Source organism: Artibeus jamaicensis, unplaced genomic scaffold, assembly GCF_021234435.1.
Source record: "Artibeus jamaicensis isolate MK-2021 breed Jamaican fruit bat unplaced genomic scaffold, CSHL_Jam_final contig_603, whole genome shotgun sequence".
Taxonomy (NCBI): Eukaryota; Metazoa; Chordata; class Mammalia; order Chiroptera; family Phyllostomidae; genus Artibeus; species Artibeus jamaicensis.
In genome coordinates this window covers 5,699,410-5,719,457 of record NW_026521904.1, presented here as the reverse complement: position 1 = coordinate 5,719,457, position 20,048 = coordinate 5,699,410, and the positions used below count along the sequence as shown (strand labels likewise).

At 35.7% G+C, this 20,048-nt stretch overlaps 2 protein-coding genes and 1 pseudogene across 5 annotated transcripts in view; 2 read left to right on the top strand and 1 right to left on the bottom strand.

The window, feature by feature from the left end:
• EPC2 (enhancer of polycomb homolog 2) overlaps positions 1-20,048 on the bottom strand; it is a 122,442-nt gene that overhangs the window by 41,000 nt on the left and 61,394 nt on the right. For all 4 annotated transcript variants that reach the window (XM_037167665.2, XM_037167666.2, XM_037167667.2 and 1 more), the window contains exon 3: positions 540-685. In XM_037167665.2, the coding sequence (XP_037023560.2) occupies positions 540-685 (146 nt within the window). The remainder of the gene's footprint in view (positions 1-539; positions 686-20,048) is intronic.
• LOC119065585 (60S ribosomal protein L18a-like) lies at positions 5,060-11,136 on the top strand (annotated as a pseudogene).
• On the top strand, positions 18,745-18,897 carry LOC119065581 (small nuclear ribonucleoprotein G-like). Its single transcript, XM_053670690.1, has one exon. It carries the CDS (start codon positions 18,745-18,747, stop codon positions 18,895-18,897), a length of 153 nt encoding a protein of 50 aa, XP_053526665.1.

The following is a 20,048-nucleotide window of genomic DNA, read 5'->3' as shown; positions in this document are numbered from 1 at the left end:
CTGCCTAAATGCTTTCCAGGAAGACTACATCATTTAAAATTTTCTATAGCATATAAAGGTTGTCTCACTAAGGAAAATTTATTATTACTTTGTGAATAATAGTCCCTTCACTTAAAATTTTAATATATACATAAAATTAAAATACATTTAAAATAATTAAGAGTACCTCAATATAAATCTGAGCCACTAAACAAGATTTGGTATGAGGTATAATGCATTAGAGAGACCCTACCAAGCAAATTTAGCTATCGAAGCACCAAAAACACAGCCCTATGAAAAGGTACAAGAAGATATTATAATGTTGTAACTAGTATATTTTAATATCCAAACAATAAAAAAGTCAGAACACTACTCTTCATACTCCCAAAGAAATTATGCTTAAGTATTCAGCTGAAGAACTATTGTAAATAAAACTTCTAGCATGTCAGAAAAAGAAATACAAAAGACAGTAAAATGCAATATATATGTCTAAACATGTAAAATAAAGCTACTACTTGGATTAACCGTAAGACAAAAGACATTTTTACAATGTACAGTACCTGATTAGAACTGGCTTTTTCAAGTCTGTCAATCATAATTTCAAATTGCAAAGGCTTAATTTCCATCTTTCTGTTAAGTCTATTTAATAAGGTCTCATCTTCTGAATCCATATCATAATCTGGTTGCTCATTGTCTAGATTGAAGGCTAGAAAAGGAAAGAAAAAGTTTTCAAACTGAAGAGAAAATATAGATATACAGTGTTTATATTCTACCACACAATACTCCTAACCTATAATGCATTTACCAAAGAGGAGCTCATGAGCAGACACCTAAAAATTTGTTTCAGAGACACAAGGAACAATGGAAACCATTAAAATTTTAAATCATATATAATTTAAAGTTTAATAAAAGCAGTAACAAAAACTTATTTTTAAAAAGTTCACAAATATATGCTAAAATAAAAAATAGCAATTAAAAAAAGATACATCTTTATTAACATGATAATTTGGTAGCATAACGAGAAGCTATGAAACAAAATTACCCAAATACAAAATATAATGGAAATGGCATTTCAAATCATTGAGGATAAAAACAGATTTAAAAAAAAGAGGGGGCCATCGGCAGCATGGCTTAGTTGGTTGGAGCATCATCTGTAAACCAGAAGGTTGAGGGTTCGATTCCTGGTCTGGGCACATGCCTACTTTGCAGGTTCTGTCGCAGTCAGGGCACGAATGAGGGGCAACCAACTGATTGATGTTTCTTTCTCACATTGATGTTGCTCTCCCTCTCTCTAAAATCAATACGCATGCCCTCAGGTGAGGAAAATAAGTAAGTAAAGGGGGGAGATGGTACAACAGACTAATGTAAGACTAGTTACCTTAAAAAAAAAGTAAGTTTGATTCCTCATACTCTTAATACCAATACATGATATATTAAAAACACTTTGTAGTAAAAAAAATACATATACGAGAAGAAAATACAAGGGAAAAATGTTATATGGGCAGGTACTAGCTCAAAAATCATAAAACATTAAATAAATGCAAATGCAATAACTACAGTATGTTTTACTTATCAAAAGACCAAGGTCTAAAATTTGATGATAAACTACTTTGTAATAAATGGGGAAAGAGGCCTTCTTAACCTTCTTAAAATTGTGAGAAGGTAATTTATAAACTGGTATTTGGTATTTAGTTCCTATGTCTAGAATTTTATCTAATAAACTTATACAGAGACAAAGACATATAAACAAGAGTATTAGATGTAACACTGAAAGAAGTAAAAAATATAAAACAAGCAATGAATTAAAGAAATAAATGATCGTTTGTACATAAACTGAATCCCCGAGAATGAATGACAATGATGTATATACACTTATATGAAATGAAACTAATGTTCATAAACAGTAAATGAAAAAAGCTAAGGTACAGAATAGAGTATACAGTGCACTAAGTTATGTTTTTAAAAGGGTAAGGAATGTGAATGTGTGTGTGTGTGTGTGTGTGTATACGCGCGTGTGCAGAATATTTTAAAAGGATACTGGTACTACTTCTCCAACATCTACAAGTGGAATGTTAAGTAGAAATTCAAGAACAGTAAAGAGAATTTAAATTTTCTCTTTTTTCCTTTTATACTGTCCCCTTTATTTTTAAATACAAAGCATTTAAGATTTAAAAATAGAGGATTTTAAGTATGTATATGCATTAAGTTTTAAAATATAAAGGAAGAAAATGAAGGGCCACGAAGTATGTATTGAAATCACATGTCAAGATTTAGCATCAGGCAATGAATAATACCAGTCACCAAGAGGCAGTTTATTTGAAGGCTGCCTCAGTGCATAAATGAGTATCTCATATTCATATTGTGTGAAATGTCCAGCCATTCTCAGATGCAGCATGACATTCATAAAGGAAGTTTATAACACAGTAACAGATGTATATATTCATATAATTTTAGTAAAATAAGCTCCCAACTACAGGTAGTACTGGTGGACATAAAATATTTAAAAGCAAAAATAACTTATTATAAAGCAAATGACTATATCTCAAAAATCTGAACTGTGGCTAATTGTTTAATAAAATTGAACCACTATATAAAAACAAAAATAAATTTTAGTTAACACTTACAACCTTACATAGCATTTAATATGGGCCTAGCAGTGTTCAAAGTGCTTTATACACACTAAATTATCACACTCGCCCTAAGTAGTTAGTAGTATTTTATCCCTAATGAATCTTATATTCTAAAATCTGTAAAAATGTTATTGTATTTAACCTGCATCGCACAGCACAAAAAAATGGTGTGTACATAAATTGAGGCAATGAGAATGATTAATAAATCAAAGAAGTTATAACCATTCATGAAATAATGATGTAGATTATTTTGTAAGTATGACTGATTCACTTAAAATAGTCCTGAAAATAAAATTTTCTTCCTTCTCTTGATATACAGCTTTTTATTACTGAAAATAGCAGTAATTTACAAGTATGCTTTAAAAAAATTCAATCTGCATTGAATTCAATAACAGATGATATGGACCCTTAAACCACGCAGATCACTAAAAATTAATGTATATAATTTTTATATACACTGAAGTATATACAGTATATAAGGTGATGTATTTGTAAATTCACACAGTGACAGTCAGTGATCTGCCTTTAGTCCACAGACTAACAAATAATAAAATCAGGTTATCTATTACAACTAGAAGACATTTTAGAGGAAGATGTTTAAAAAATATTGAGCAGATATACTGAATTTCAAAGTTAAACACAAGTTTTTGAAAGTTCAAGGTCAAGGCTATATATACAAAGTTTGTATGACCATCTTTTACACACCTACCTATCTCACTCACCTCTTGTTCCTTCACCTCCCATCTCTGGTTCTATGTTCTTATTCTAGTCTTACAAAAGGCAGTGCCCTAGCTTCTGAGGCAGGGGAAGGGGCAAGAAAAGCTAGGAAATAGTTAGAAAAATTAATAGTGAGAATTGATAGGTCTTACATTATGTTAAATCAGAACCAGGGCAAAGACTTGCACTAGCACTGTAAGTCTTCTGAGGCTATCATTTCTCTTTTTATTCAAAAACTGTACAAGAATTCAAGTACACATTCAGGTATCCTATTGCTTCTGAACACCTATACGGTTTTATCTGTACCTCTCTTTATCAGATATTACACTGATTATCATCTCTATCAGAAAAAAAACCCCAAATTTTTAAAGCAGTGATTACTTTAAGTTATACTTGTATACTCCCTGCACAGCACATAAAGGAAAAAAGGTGGGTAATAAAAGCTGCTGAATAGAAAGTGTGTTTCTTAAATATAAGCGATTCTTTTAAACTACAAGCAGAATATATTCTGTAGGCTTTTTAGTATCTCATTTTTGAAAACCAAAAAATACTTACAAATATTGAGTTAGTTTTATAAGTCAGTCAACCAAACAAACAAGTAAAACAATCCCTTTTCTCTACACTTAAAAAAGAGGGAAACGAAGCAGACAGGAGGGGGAAAATTCCTTAATGTAGTTAATCAACAGAATCCAGGTAACGAACAAGGTTAAGGACAGTAGGGTATGTCTGTGTGTATGTGTAGAAAGCTTCCTGTGATAAAGTTAACTGTGCAGTAAACAATTACAAAAGAAAAATGAGGAAACTAGAGCATGTGCATAATTGCTATGAGAAGGAAAAAGAAGTGGGAAGGAAAGTAGATCAGAAAGTTCTTTAGGGTGGCTACCACTGTTCAGGGAAATTTGGTTGTTTTCTGAAGGGAAAGCAACTGCTTCTGCGTAGGTAGGAAAGTGAGTATAACCTGCTGTTTGAATATATAAGACATTTTCAAGTCAATTGGTTATTGCTTAGAAAATACATAGAACACGGTTGGTTAAAATTAGCTGGTAAAGCAAATATTACTTATAGTAAAATGTAACTTTCAAAGTCCCTTAGGCTACCTATTATTTGGATATAAAGGGTGGGGCAAAAGTAGGTTTACAGTTGTGAATATGTGAAACAAAGTTTATCCTTGTATTATTCTTTATTAAGCATTGTATCATTTTCCATATGAACAACTAGAAGCCTTCTTTTGTACCACCCTATATTCATACCCAAGTACCTAACAGGCATAGCTATCCAATGGAATTTTTAAAAAAGTGATTTCATGGCAAAGAAAAAATGTAAGAAAAATTTCCAGAACTAAAAAACATCAAGAAGTTTTCAGATTAAAAGGCATTTACCAACCATGGTATGAATGAGTGTCAAGTAACTCAATGTAGCACACAATAATGGGCAAGTTGCTGCCCATGACTGTATAATATTATGAATATTAATTAATATTATTACTACTACATATAGCATGCCTATTATATGTTCTAAGTTAATGGGAAATAGCTGTTCCCCACATTTCCACTCAAATATCCAGGCGGGAAAGGGATAGGAAGAATACTCTCAGCTTCTCTCTCTTTCACTCTCCTCAGCTAGGAAGGAGAGACTTAAACTGGTGAACTTGGGACAAGAACCTAGTCAGCCCTCTACTATGGGGCTGATTCTGCCTTTTATGGGGAGACCAGCTCTGTCAGTGACCACCAGTAATGAGGTAAGTTTAATTCAAGGGTTAAAAATTAGATTTTCTGTTGAGGCCAAACGTCTATGCCTTGTATTCCATCCCCATTTCTATTAGTAATAAAGCTAAAATTTTATATGTCTATACCTGTTTCTCCATTAGTTCCAAAATAAGAAGGGAAAGAAATGTTGCTTATTGCTCTTCTGAGCCTCAACATTACAGGCTAAACAACTTATAAGTGCTTTGTGCTTTCTTCCCCTCCTCCAGAACATTCTATCTCTGTATTTCAGTCTCCGTCATACTCCACATCCAGGGTTTATTTCACTCACCCTCTTCTCTCTGATTATTTATACGACTAGGATGCAATAGCTCACATAATGTAACACACTGAATGTAAGCCAAAACCAATGTTTTAAAAACAAAACAAAACGAAACACAGGTAATTTCTCTACCTTAATTATGTGAACTCAGAACTCTTTACATAAAATTGTCCAGTATTTATAGATGTTAATCACTGTATTTACCTTTCTGGACCCTCTTATGCCATGTTTGATACTATGTGACATCCCATTCCACAGGGAGTTGTACCATAGATGAGTAACTGACCCTTAAACTGTAGGTGACTGGTGACCTATGAAATGCTTCTGGGTTTAAAGTATGTGTAAGCCAGATTTTCCTCTAACAGAAATGTGACCAGAAAGATGGTTTCTGGTTAAGTAAGCCAGAATGAACTCATGTTTGTTTTGAAATCCTAATAAAATAAAAGCAAAGCATTTTTTTTCTCTGAAATGTCATTTATCCTCAGAGGGGACAGGAATGAGCAGGTAAAAATTATCAATCAAATTTTCAGACCGGTAATGCACATGGATTAGCAGACAAGCAAATAGTGAAATACAAATGGTGAGGAGAGAACACATGAAGTAGGAAAATTCTCTTGCCCATCTAAATACTTATGGAGAGTTGAAACTAAGTTACTCTCTGAAAGAAGAGGTAGGGCACTTCCAAAAAACAAGGCTGAATAAATATCTTTATGAAAATTAGACCTTTTGCTCATCTAGTATACTTAGGCAACTACTTTTCCTTGCAAATGGTAGAAGACTGAAGGCTTAATCTGTAAAGGTGAACCCAGAGAGCCAGTGGACTCCAGAGTAAAGGCATGCTGAAGGAAAGTATGAGGCTCCATACCAAAAATGATTAAGTACAATTCTACAGGTTGAAACATGAACTTTCTTACAACCTCATTCCCATTCCCCAACTCAGCTGTAAAAATTGAAAAAAACAGCTACTCAGGAATGATACTGAATTCTTTTTTGGGGGAAACTGAACAATCCCCCCCAAACACCATAAGATAAATGACCTTACTCAAATATAGACAGTCAAGTAATCCAAATATTTGAGAAAAGACAGCAAAAGAAATAAAAATTGGGGGGGGGGGGTGAGGATCCCAGGAAACAATGTAGTGGGAAGAAAAAAGATCTTTACAGAGACAGTACTGCATCCGTGAAACAAGAACAGAAATGGAATACTATATTAAAAAACACTTAGCATTGGCCAGTGTGGCTCAGAGGTTTGGAGGATGGACCTGTAACCAAAAGACTGTGAGTTTGATTCCAGTCAGAGAACGTGCCTAGGTTGTGGGTTCAATTCCCAGTCAGGATGCATACGATTCCCAGTTGTATGTGTATAAGAGGCAACTGTTTAATATTTCTCTCTCTCATTGCCTCACTCTCTAAAAGCAATGAAGAAATGTCCTCAGATGACAAAAAAACAAACGAAAAAATCCTACCCCATTTAGATATCAAAAAACTTAAAAATTTAATATCTATCTATCTATCTATCTATCTATCTATCTATCTATCTATTTAGAAAGCAGAAGAGACAAAGAAAGGGAGAGAAATATCAAGGGAGAGGGTTGCCTCTCACGTGCCCCCTTCTGGGGACCTGGCCCACAACCCAGGCATGTGCCCTGACTGGGAATCAAAGTGGTGACCCTGTGTCAGGCTGGCACTCAAGAGTCCCACCAGCCAGGGCTCAAAAAATTAAAGTTTAAAACTATGAAACTTCTGGTCAAGAGGGAGGCATACATAAACACAACTTGCCTCTTCACACAACCACATCAAAATTACAATTAAACTATAGGACAACCATCATTTAGAACCATAGGAAGTTGAGTTGAATGGAAGTCCAATTATAGGCTTAAAGAAACTACATCCATCTAGACTGGTAGGAGGAGAGGAGATGTAGAAACACAGAATGGGCTGGTCCCACCCACACCCATGTGTGGTAGATAAAAATTTGGGAGGGATATCTTGGGAGTGAGGGTCCCATTCCCACACTAGGCCCCCCAACTGAGGGTCCCAGTGCCAGGAAAATAAGTCCCTATAATTTCTGGCTGCAAAAGCCAGCAGGGATTGAGTCAGTGGAAAAACTTCTGGAGCCCCAAGCAGTTCCTCTTAAAGAACCCACACAGGGCCTCACCAACTCAGATACACCCCCTCTGAGTTCCAGCACAGGGTAGCAACTTGAAAGGCACCAGTGGCATATGGAGAGGAACTGAAGTGTCTGGCATCAAGGCGAGACCTAGGGGATATAGCTTTCTCCCAGACAGAAAGTCAGGCAAGAGACCATTGTTCCTCTTCTGAACCCTCTCTTTACAGAACCACAAAGCTGGCAGGCTTGTGCCATATCTGAAACTCCATCAATCTGGTTAACACTGTTTGCCTCTCCCTGGAGATCCCTTGTGACTCTGTCCCACCCAACTTACAGACCCACCCAAGCTGTTAACAGTGGCCTTCCCATATAAATGACTGGTCTTGGTTCATGCTTCACAACTTTCCAAATTCTCTCAATCAAGCAACAGCTGGCCTCAGCAAGCCCTCCGAACATGTACCTGTCTTTTTAAGTGGCCCAGCCCCAGCACTAGCAGCAGCCAGCCTAGGTTCACCTGGGAATCGCAAAGTCCAGCATAAGTAGCAGCTGTTTGCAGACTGCTTTGTAGCTCATACAGAGTGGCCCTGGGATGAACACAAGTGGGGGCTGACTTTGGCTTGCACCACCTTGGAAACCCCAGAGCCTGCACACCCAGTGGACAGGTACAGACCATGCTGGAGTACTACCACACTGCCCCTGCATAGCTGATCCTCCATGGAGGGCAGAGGTTGGTGGTCAGTGGTCACAGCCAATTGTTATAGCTGACTGGCCTGGGTAAGTCCCTTCCACTGACCTGCCAACAGAAATCAAGGCTCAACTATAAGAGGAGGGTATATTCAGAACACACGAAGGGTGCATTCTGAGTACCTAGCTTGGATAAAAGGGAAGGCTGTGCCACTGGACTCAACAGGACACCTATTACATTAGACCATGCTAATAAGACAGGGAGTTATAGAAGCTCTACCTAATACTTAGAAATACAACAGAGAGGCTGCCAAAATGAGGAGACAAAGAAACATGGCCCAAATGAAAGAACAGAACAAAACTCCAGGAAAAGAACTAAATAAAATGGAGATAAGCAATCTATCAGATGCAGAGTTCAAAAAACTCATTACAACAATGCTCAAGGAACTTAGTAAGAACCTCAACAGCATAAAAAAGATCCAGTCAGAAATGAAGGATACACTAACTGAAATAAAGAACAATTTACAGGGAAACAACAGTACAATGGATGAAACCAAGAATCAAATCAATAATTTGGAACATAACAAAACAACAACAACAACAACAAAAAGGAATCATAATAACAAGAAGAAAAAAGAAAAAACAAACAAAACCACGCAAGGACAGTGTAAGCAGCCTCTGGGACAACATTAAGAGGTCTAATATTCACCTTGGAGAGATGACTGAAGAGGAAGAGAAAGAGCAAGGAAATGGAAATCTTTTTGAAAAAAAATAATGAAAGAAAACTTCCCTATTTTGTGAAGGAAATAGACATGAAAATCCAGGAAGCACACAGTCCAAAGCAAATAGGCCCACTCCAAGATACATCATAATTAACATCCCAAAAGTTAGAGAGGGAATCTTAAAAGCAGCAAGAGAAAAGCAGACAGTTACTTACAAGGGGAGTTCCCAGAAGACTTATGAGCTGATTTCTGAAAAGAAACTTTGCAGGCTAGAAGGGACTGACAAGAAATATTCAAAGTCATGAAAAGCAGAGACCTATAGTCAAGATTGCTTTAACCAGCAAAGATATTATTTAGAATAGAAGGGCAGATAAAAAGCTTCCCAGATGAGAAAATTCTGAAGAAGTTCATCATCACCAAACCATTATTCTATGAAATGTTAAAGGGACTTATTTAAGAAAAACATCAAAACTATGAACATTTAAACGGCAATACATACATATCAACAATCAAATCTAAAACTAAGCAAAGAAAAAGAACAGAGACAGAATCATAGATACAGAGAGTGTTTTGATGGTTGCCAGATGAGGAGATTTGTGGGATTGGGTGAAGAGGTGAAGGGATTAAAAATTGCACATCAGTAGTTACAGAAGAGTCATGAGGATGTAAAGTATGGTACAGGAAATGGAATAACCAAAGAACTTATATGCATGACCCATGGCCAAGAACAAAGGTTTGGGGATTGCCTGAGGGAGTAGGGTGTGCTAGGTAGAGGGGGGCACAGGGAGAAAAACTGGGACAAACCTAATAATATAATCAATACAATATAATTAAAAAACTGTAATAGCAAAAAATAAAGAAAAGATTTTTCAATAGCAACAATAAAAGTTAGAACACAATATAACCAATATTCAAAATTCTGAAGGATATAGGTTTTCAACCTAAAACATTCCACTCAGCTAACCTATCGATCAAGTATGAGGCTAAAATAAAGTTAATTTCACACATACTTGACCTAAAAAAATTCACCTTCCACACACCCTTTTTTAGAAAACCACCAAAGGTTGTGCTCCATTAGAATGGAGTAAATCCAAAAGGAAGAAAGCATGAATTCCAGGAACTGGGGAAAAAGACATACGAGAGAAGCAAAGAAATTCCTAAGATAATGGATGATAATCAAGCAGTAAGCCTAAAAGCAACCAGCCCAGAATGCAGAGGCAAAATACATGGTTACATGAAAAAAAGTGTCCACAAAAGAAATAAAACTGACATTATCTGGCTGTCTGAATATATTAAGAGAGTTACACACTTCTGTGGGAGAATTTGTGGTGACTTAATTGAAGGTACATAGAAGAGGAAGCAGATACAAAGATAAGAAAGTTACCTTTGAAAATAAAAACCTAAACAAAAAAAGGGCATGTAATCATTGTTAAGCTGTTAATATTTGCAGAATGATAATACTGCATGCACTGGATACTGATTTAATGATTTACCCAGAGCCAAAATATGGGACAAGAAAAGTGTGCTGAGAAGTAAATTTTAGCCAATAACTGAAGGGTAATATATTTTTAAAGAGTTTTAAAACATTGTTATGTTAGGCCCACTATTTAGAAATGTGAAGTTAAATACCAAAAGAAAGGAGTTTTGAAGTTAGTTACCTCTCCAGAATGGAGACTACCATTCTTAGGGGGAAAAAATTTCAACTAAGACTATTAATGTATGTATTGCTTTGATTTTTATGTTTTATGCTTGAAAGAATGTAATTTTTAGCCTTTTGTAGGTGGTGGCAAACATGGAGAGAACGTTACGAACACCTTGGACGCTGCCTGCCCACACATAAGTGCCACATACTGCCTGTCTATCGCAGGCACATCTCTGCACCATGTTGTTGCCAAGTCCTGCTTCTGGTACTTTGTGTCTCAACTGAGGAAGCAGAACCCTCCAGGAGAAATTGTCCACTTTGGGCAGACGTTTGAGAACTTTGGTCTCTACCCATGCTGGACTCCCACAGTGGACACACATTATGTACTGAGAGTACTGGACCTGAACAGAGCAGGCTCCTGTCACCCAGTACTAACCAGATATGGGAGCCCTGGATGCCCACTTAATCCACATCATAAAGGTGGAGGAGATGGCAGATAGCAAATGCCATGAACCGGCAGTCAGGCAGGCCCATCACTCCAAGATCAAGTTCCTGCTGCCCCACTGGGTCCTTCATTGCTAGCACAGGCCATGCTTCACCACAGAGAGGCCCAACACCAACTTTTAGATGCATGGCCTCCCTGGCTCCTGGTCTACCCAAACAAACTCCTCGGGAAAACTGGGGTACTCAGGTAAAAAAGAATGCAATTTTTAAAAACTTAAAGGGAGACAATAAAAATGTTTATGAAAGGAGCAAAGAGGTGGAAAGATACCATTTACAACATGGCCCATGAAGACCAAAGCTGTAAAGTAATAGAAACTAAAAAGAAATAAGTAAAAGAATTCCAGCTGCAGGTTACAGGCATTCATAGTCCTTATACTAATCCACCTTTTTTGCTTTAGTTATATGAGTGATCACCAACCTCACAATCAAAAGTGCCTATTTAAAACACTTTACCTATTGCAAAAATATTTCCATGAGGGCCAGTACAGTTTATTTCAAGATTTTAAGATTTTAGCCAAACTTTGTTGTTCTTCTAATTTGTTTTTGGCCCTAAACATTTCCATTTAAAGTACTTAATAAAACCCTAATTCAGCTGTTGCTTGAATGTACTGTAAATTACAAGTACTCAAAACAATGCTTAAAACATTGATGCAATTCCTGTATCTAAATGTATGCATCATATACAGTTTTTCTAATCCTCACAAAGCACTGAAAGGCATGGTACTTGTATCTTCATTTTGCATCCACCAAAACTGAGATTTTAGAGATGTTTTGTTACTTTGCACCAGGTCGCACAGATAGAATTGGAACTCAAGTCTGTTGGATTGAAAAGCCCATGCTACTTCTCCTTTACTCCAATTTGCCTAAAAGGAGTGTATTCATAGGTTCTCTTAGTCCGCAATTTTTTGTGTGTGGTACAGAAATTTAAAGTTTTAATATAGTGAAATGCATCATCAATCTTTCCTTTACGATTTTGGCTCTTTGCCTTAAAAAATCTTCACCTTTAGGTCATAAAGTTATCCTCACATTTTTTTTCAAAAATAGTTAACATTTTGCTTTTAATACTGAGTTGGCCAAAAAGTTTTTTCCCCCATAAGATAGCTCTAGTAGGTATAGTTAACTTCATTTGAAACAATTTTGTTACACTGTATTGTGACAGCTGTCATATCAGCATGCACTTAAAAAAACTTACCAAAATTGGTGAATTTTTGTGTAGCCTTTTTAATCCTGAAGATGCAAGAAAATACATATTTTTGGCATATTATGCTTTATTATTTCAATAAAGGTAAAAATGCAACTGAAAAGCAAAGATTTGTGCAGTGTATGGAGAAGGTGCTACAACTGATTAAATGTATCAAAAGTGGATTGTAAAGTTTTATGCTGGAGATTTCTTGCTGGATGATACTCCATAGTGGGGTGGACCAGTTGAAGTTAATAGTGATCAAATCAAGGCATTAATTGACTACAGTCAATGCTCTCATGAGGGAGATTGCCAACATACTCAAAATATCCAAATCAGTAAAATTACTAGTGAAAATGAAACATCTGTCTTCTGTCTTGCAGAAGAAACCATATGGGCTTTTTGGCCAAGCCAATATTTACTCCTTATTTTTATATTTTCTATAGAAAAAAATCACTGTGCCAGTACTATTTATCAAATATTTCAATCCTTTCCCCACTGCTTTGTAGTTGCTCTTTGGTCATATATCAAATTTCCACCTATGTATGGGTGGATATGTTTCTAGCCTCTCTTTTTCTTCATTGGTATATACTTACCAATCTTCAAATAAATGATTAATATCCCAAACGGCAAATCTTTAAGAAATGGTTACTATAAGAGGAGGGAAGAAACAGAATGTGCTACACAAACACACATGAGATAGCAACTGAACGACTTTGATTATGTCTTATTTTATAGATAGGACTTTTAGAACCATACATTTTACATAATTATGAAACAAAATAAAATCTTGGAACAAAATACCTAAAAATAAAAATTAAATGGAACAAATAAACTGAATTTTAATTTGGGTTCTGTTGCAAGTACCTTTAAAATACAATAAAGTAACCTTTCTGGTGCGAGATATCCTAAGGACTAAAGGCAAAAACCAACCAACCAACCAACAAACAAAAAACTCCAAATTATTTCCAGTAATTATATAGTTGGTATAAGGGTTGGCATTATTATTCTGAGATTCTTGTGGTGTAAGGTGAGATGAAACATGGGAATATTTGGATGTTCTCGAGAACAGATGTGGAAGAAAGTTTTAAATGTATAAGGTTAAAATCCTGTAGTCTTGAATTAAAATAAGAAATACTAGTATAAACTCACGATATATTTTAGCTTTAAAAAATTTCAAGTATGTACATATTTCCTAGTGTGGCTGGCTAAAAAGTCTCCATTAAGGAGACAATGGCCAACCCAGCAGCAATGAACACCCTCAGTGCCCTGATTATAGTCTCCAAGTATGATTTCTCATTAAAAGGAACATGAGCTCTCTGGAGAAACAGATGCTTTCAGATTTGAGCAGGAAATACAGGGGTGGGGCAAAAGCACATTTGCAGTTGTAAGTATGTGAAAGAGTTTGTTATTATATTATTTATTTGTAGTACAACTGTAAACCTCTTTGTTTTCTGGTATGGTAGAGTCATGTCAAAAGTTAACCTGAATAACATTTTGTGAATATGAGTATCAGTGAGAATAGTAATGCATTGAACTGAAATATAATAAAAATATATAAATCCGTGATTCATAATAGTTCTAAAACAAAACAAACAAACACCTTCAGTCACCTTAAAAAATAGTAAGAAACTATCCTCCATCAGGAAGCACATAATTTTTGGTTGTCTCTCCTTTTATAATGTTGGCAACCATTAATGATCAATGCCTTGATACATTAACTCATTAGGGGTTGCAAAACAGTGACATTCTACCATTCCTTTTTGTTTTACTTTAGCTGGAATACGTCTATAAAGAGAAACAGTCCCCTCCTCAAATAATTAGAGATCCTGAGATATAGTTTATAGAAAAGGTAAGATATATGCTCCATTCCCAATTAAGAGTCTTCAGAAACTGATTAACCAATTGTAACACATGGAAGTTTCCTGGATCCCAATTCAAAAATATTTCTAAATTCATTTCTACAGTTAAATTGCCCTACGTTCTTGATCCCAATTCAAAATAATCAGCTTTAAAAAAAAATGAGAAAACAGAGAGAGAGCAATCACATTTAAAGGACAGCTAAGAAATGTGCACACTGACTAAATATTTTATACTATTTTAAAAATGCTGTTTTTCTTTTAAAGAGTGCTGGGAGACTGGTACTGTGATTATGTTTAAAATTTCCCAGTTGAAATCATGTTGCGTTGCTGTAAAATCATGGGGAAGGGGATGTATAGGAACAATACTGGCAATGCTGAGTGATGAGTACATAGAAATTCACTGTATTATTCTTTCTACTTGTGAATGTTGGAAAAATTTCCATAATAAATGGTTTTAAAAATAGACAACCTCTTTTAAAAAATCAGTAAGAAAATGACAGAAAAATGAACCTAAAGATAGGAAGAGGTAATTGACATAAAAAGATGTTTACCCTCATTATAATTGATGAAAGGCAAAATTAAATCAGCAAATACCATTTCATATCTATCAGATTGGGAAAAATTATAGTTTGACAATTACAAGTCAAAAATGTGAAGAAATAAGAATTCTCATACACTACTGATATATCCATACTGTGGAATTACACTAAACAATACATAATATCAAACTAATGATACATATAACAACTTGGTGCCATTCATTGCTGCATTATTCATAGGAGCTGAAAATTAGATAAAAACTAAATATCCATCAATTACGCAGAATTATACTTATGAAATGAAAAATTATGTTCACACAAACCATGCACATGAATGTCCATAGCGGCTTTACTCATAAATAGCCAAGCATGGGAAACAACCCAAATGTCCTTCAACCAGTGAAGGGTTAAACAAAGAGGTACATCCATACCAGGGAATTATGTTGAGCAACATATAATATCAAACTAATGATACATACAACTTGGATAAATCTCAAGGGAATTATGCTGAGTGAAAAAAAACCCAATCCCAAAAGGTCTCAACCTTTTTGTTTTAGATCTTATCTTTATAACATTCTTAGGATGACAAAATTAGAGGCAGAGAATAGATTAGTGGCTGTAAAACAAAACCAATAAATGCATCTCTATCTCATAAGATTCTTGTCAGGATTAAAGTAAATAACTGGTGCATATCATAGTGATCAGTGTAGAGTAAAAGTGCTCAATGAAGGTAGGCTGCAATTATTACTCAGTGCTACTTACTCCCTTAGGTAGATCAAGACTATTCTGTAATATAGCATAAGTGAAACTAAAGTACAATATAACTTTATAGGAATTTTTAGTACTAATGCCCTTAATCATCAGGTCATACAGAAATCATGGTTTTTAGTTTCAATACTTTAAAGAAGCCCCAACTATGACTAACTGAAAATGATAACAGTTCACTGTTAAAAAAAGGAACTTCTTCTTTCTAGCCCCTTCTTGCCTGTAAAGTCTCTTTTGAGAAATCCGCTGACAGTCTGATGGGAACTCCTTGGTAGGTGACTGTCCCCTTAGCTCTTGCTGCTTCCCGAATTCTCTCCTTCATTTTAATCTTGGCTAATGTAATGATGATGTGCCTTGGTGTGTTCCTTCTTGGGTCCAACTTCTTTGGGACTCTCTGAGTTTTCTGGACTTCCTGGAAGTCTATTGCCTTTGCCAGATTAGGAAAGTTCTCCTTTATTATTTGTTCAAATAAGTTTCCCACTTGTAGCTCTTCCTCTTCCCCTTCTGGTACCCCTATAATTTGGATGTTGGAACATTTAAAGATGTCCTGGAGGTTCCTAAGCTTCTCTGCATTTTTTTGAATTCTTGTTTCTTCATTCTTTTCTGTTTGGTCATTTTTTCCTTCCTTCTGGTCCACTCCCTTGATTTGAGTCCCAGTTTCCTTTCCATCACTATTGGTTTCCTGTGCACTGCCCCTCATTTCAATTAGTTTGCCCTTCATTTGTTCCTCTAATTTGTGACTAAAATCAACCAGTTCTGTGAGCATCCTGATCACCAGTGTTTTGAATTGTGCAGACCTACAACCAAGACTGCTCTATCCAGCAAAGCTTTCATTTAGAATGGAAGGACAGATAAAGTGCTTCTCAGATAAGATCAAATTCAAGGAATTCATCCTCACCAAGCCCTCATTATATGAAATGTTAAAGGGACTTATCTAAGAAAATGAAGATAAAAAATGTGAACAGTGAAAGGACAGCAAACTCACAGTTACTAAGAACCACACCTAAAACAAAAGCAAACTAAGAGGACAGCTAGATCAGGAGCAAACCATAGAAATGAAGATCACATGGAGGGGTAGCAACAGGGGAATGGGAGGAGGAGAAGGGGGGAGAAGATACAGAAAATAAGTAGCATGGATGGTAGGTAGAAAACAGATAGAGGGGAGGGCAAGAATAGTAGGGGAAATATAGAATCTAAAGAACTTGAGACACATGGTCATAAACTTAAAGTGGGGGAATGGAGGGGAGGTGTGCAGGGTGGAGGGGAACGAAGGGGGGAATAGAACAACTGTAATGGCATAATCAATAATAAAAAAAAAAAGGTACTTCTTCCTGTTTCTCTAAGGTTAAAACATACCATGTAAGAGCTGCAATATCTATTTTTCCAGCTTATTTCTTAAGATTGATTTGTAGCCAATTTGCTTTTCATTTATAAAACTTAAACTCACAAATGCTTTGATAGAATTTGGAGAAACTTTTAAAATTTACTCCTACATGTATCGCAGGAACAGTTTACAAAGTGAATCCCAAAATGCCTGATCTAATACTAATTCAATTTATCAGGTAGAGAGCTGGGTACAGTAGATGAAGCCATGAATCCCTGTCCTAGAGGATTTGTGGTCCCTCATTTTAAGTATAATGGTATTTATTTTTATTTGGAAACACCCATGGATTGGATAAGAACTTGGTGATTTTCCTCAGAAACACAAATACCTGTGGACATTGAGCTTAGAATATTGTTCATCTCCCAACAAAGTGCTAGCCTACAACCTTTGAATTACCATATCCAGTTTAGGGTTCCCTCCCCACCCTCTGATTAGAGGAGCAAATCTGGCTACATGTCACTCTTCTTTAGGTTACCTACAATAACAAGCGTAACTTGGGTACATATTTCTGAATTTTAGTTTCTTTTAGGTATGTCTGTTCAGAAAACATCATTAATACGAAGATTTGCCAAATAAGCTCTACATACTTATTTATGTACATACCTGCAATTTAAAAAACTTAACAGGGGGACAAGACAAAAGTTCACAGCAGAAGGGCTTAGCATTTCTTTCTTTTACCCAGCATTCAGAACTAGGCATTGTTTAAGATGAGGGTCATGTGTACAGTCTATAATGAATCCAGTAATAAGCTGGTCTGCACCAAGACCACAGTGAGGAACAAGCATGTGTTTATCAACAGCATGTAGTACCTAGCAATGGTACAAGTGCCATGAAATCACATGGGGCAAAACTGACTCCTGAGGAAGAAGTTTAAACAAAAATGTCAAAAAATGTCAAAAGAAATATGATTAAGAATAAAAGTTTCTGATGGAGTTCCTCCTCCAGAGCTGGGAAAGCTGCTTGGGTGGCTAAGCTGACAGCTTTGTGATGGAGAACAAACTAGAATTCCATCTACGGAAGATTGAGCCCCAGAGAGGTCAATCTCCCCCCTCCCATCTTAGTTCAGGTAATAAAGTAGTTTATTAAAAAACAAACAAACAACCTCCCCACCAAAAAACCTCAAGAAACAGTTAATATGATAAAAACTAATTTCTTACAATTATAATTTTTTTTAACAAGAAAAAGCTCAAATTCAGCTTGAATACTTCCAATGAAGTAGACCGTGAACTGTTTCAACCTTTTTAAAAAACCCTGAGTTAATAATGTCAGATACCTTCTTCTCTTACACCTCTAAGAAAAACATTTACTTTGAAGTAGAAAGTTTCCACATAAAAATTCATTCATTCTCTCTGATTTGAAAGAACAACAAACTGTAAGCCAAACTCTGAGATTTACAACTGTTTCACAAGTGGCTAAAGGGATGTAAGCATGAGAATGTCAAGTCCTGATTTTAAATACTTTTTAAAAATTATCAAAATTAGGCCCTGGCTGGTGTAGCTCAGTGGATTGAGTGTGGGCCTGCAAACCAGACAATCGCGGTTTGATTCCCAGTCAGGGCACATGCCTGGGTTGCAGGCCAGTTCCCAGCAGGGGACGCAAGAAAGGCAACCATACATTGTTATTTCTCTCCCTCTCTCCTTCCCTTCCCCTCTAAAGATAAATAAATAAAATCTTTAAATATATATATATATATGTATCAAAATTACTCCATTTTTATTAGGAATATTTTTTTTTCACCTAAAGTTGTCTTCTACACAGGAATTAAAGAAAATAAAGAGGTCACAGAAACCAAATGCAGTGAGGGTGTAGAAAATATTTACTATACTTAAAGAGTTTTTTCCTTACAAGCTGTTTTTTCTCTGATGTCCAACATGCATTATAGAGGGTCTACAATGTGCTAGGTAGTACAAGAGAAAGGATGCACAGGGGAATTCCAATTGGTGGGATCTTTGAGCTCCTTGAGTAGACATCATGAGCAAAGTTCCCAAGCTAAAATAATTTATGGACAAGAAGTTACCAATGAAATTAAGTGGTGGCAGACATGTCCAAGGAATACTGTGGGGATTTTATCCCTTTATGAATCATGTGATAGATGAATGTGTGGAGATGGCCACCAGTAGGCAACGGAACAAGACTAGAATGGTGGCAATATGAGGAAATAGTATCGTCATGTTAAAAGTCTTGGACCGAACATAAAGAATGGCTGTGTTCATTTGAGAGATCGAGTGCTTCCAGAGTCCCTTCTCCATATGGTGTGGGTCACTGGGTTGGGTGTTGTCTAGCAAAATGAAAGGTTGCCAGTTTGATTCCTAGTCAGGGCACATACCTGGGATGTGGGCCAGGTCCCCAGTTGGGGGCATGAGAAAGGAACTAACTGATCAATGTTTCTTTCCTCATCTTTTTCCCACCCTTACCCTCTCACTAAAAATTATTAAGTAAAAATTAGTAAGTAAAAAATAAGATTTTTTAAAAAGCAAAAAAATCTCAGTGTCATAAAATAAAACTTGGACAGTTTTCTTTTTATGATTTTTCTTATTCCTGGAATCCATTTTGATTCTTCCCCCTTTTCAAATCTCCCCTCTCCCCTCCTCCCTGTCAACTTCTTTTCTTTCTAGTATAACACTACTGGGTTCATTGTTAAAATACATCAATACAAAAACTAAAAAGCAAGTTAAAGATCAAATACACCAGTTAATTTACATGTTAATCCAAATAATAAAGTTACACACTGCAGAGCTAGAAACACCTTATTTTACAGATCAGAAAACTATGAAAGGTTAAGAACCTGATGAGTTGAGCACAAGTTTCAGGGCTTTGACTCAGGGCTCAATATTTTTCCCATTACATCACAGATGTTGATTAAATTAAATTCTAATCATTATAGCAGTAATGAAAACTTCTTTGAATACCAAAGGGAGCAAACATATAGATAAATCCAAATATTATTTTTGTTTGACTTTAGATTTAAATGTTCAAACTTACAGATTACATTTAATAATCAAAGATAATAAAAATTAACCTACAGATAGTAAGTAATTACCAGTTGACAGGAATGCAGATAAAACAAGCTATCGTGAACCTAGTGTATTAGTTACTCTAAGATTTGTTATAAACAAATGTTAAATATGAAAACCAACAAACTATTATAGTTTCCCACGTAAAGTTACTTCACGTTCAGAAAATTTCTAAGATTTGTCTAAGAATTATCAAGGATAATTTTTTGAATTGATTTTTTGAGATGGAGAGGGTGGGAGACAGAAAGAGAGGGGGAGGGAGGGAGCCAGAGAGAGATACATAGATTTGTT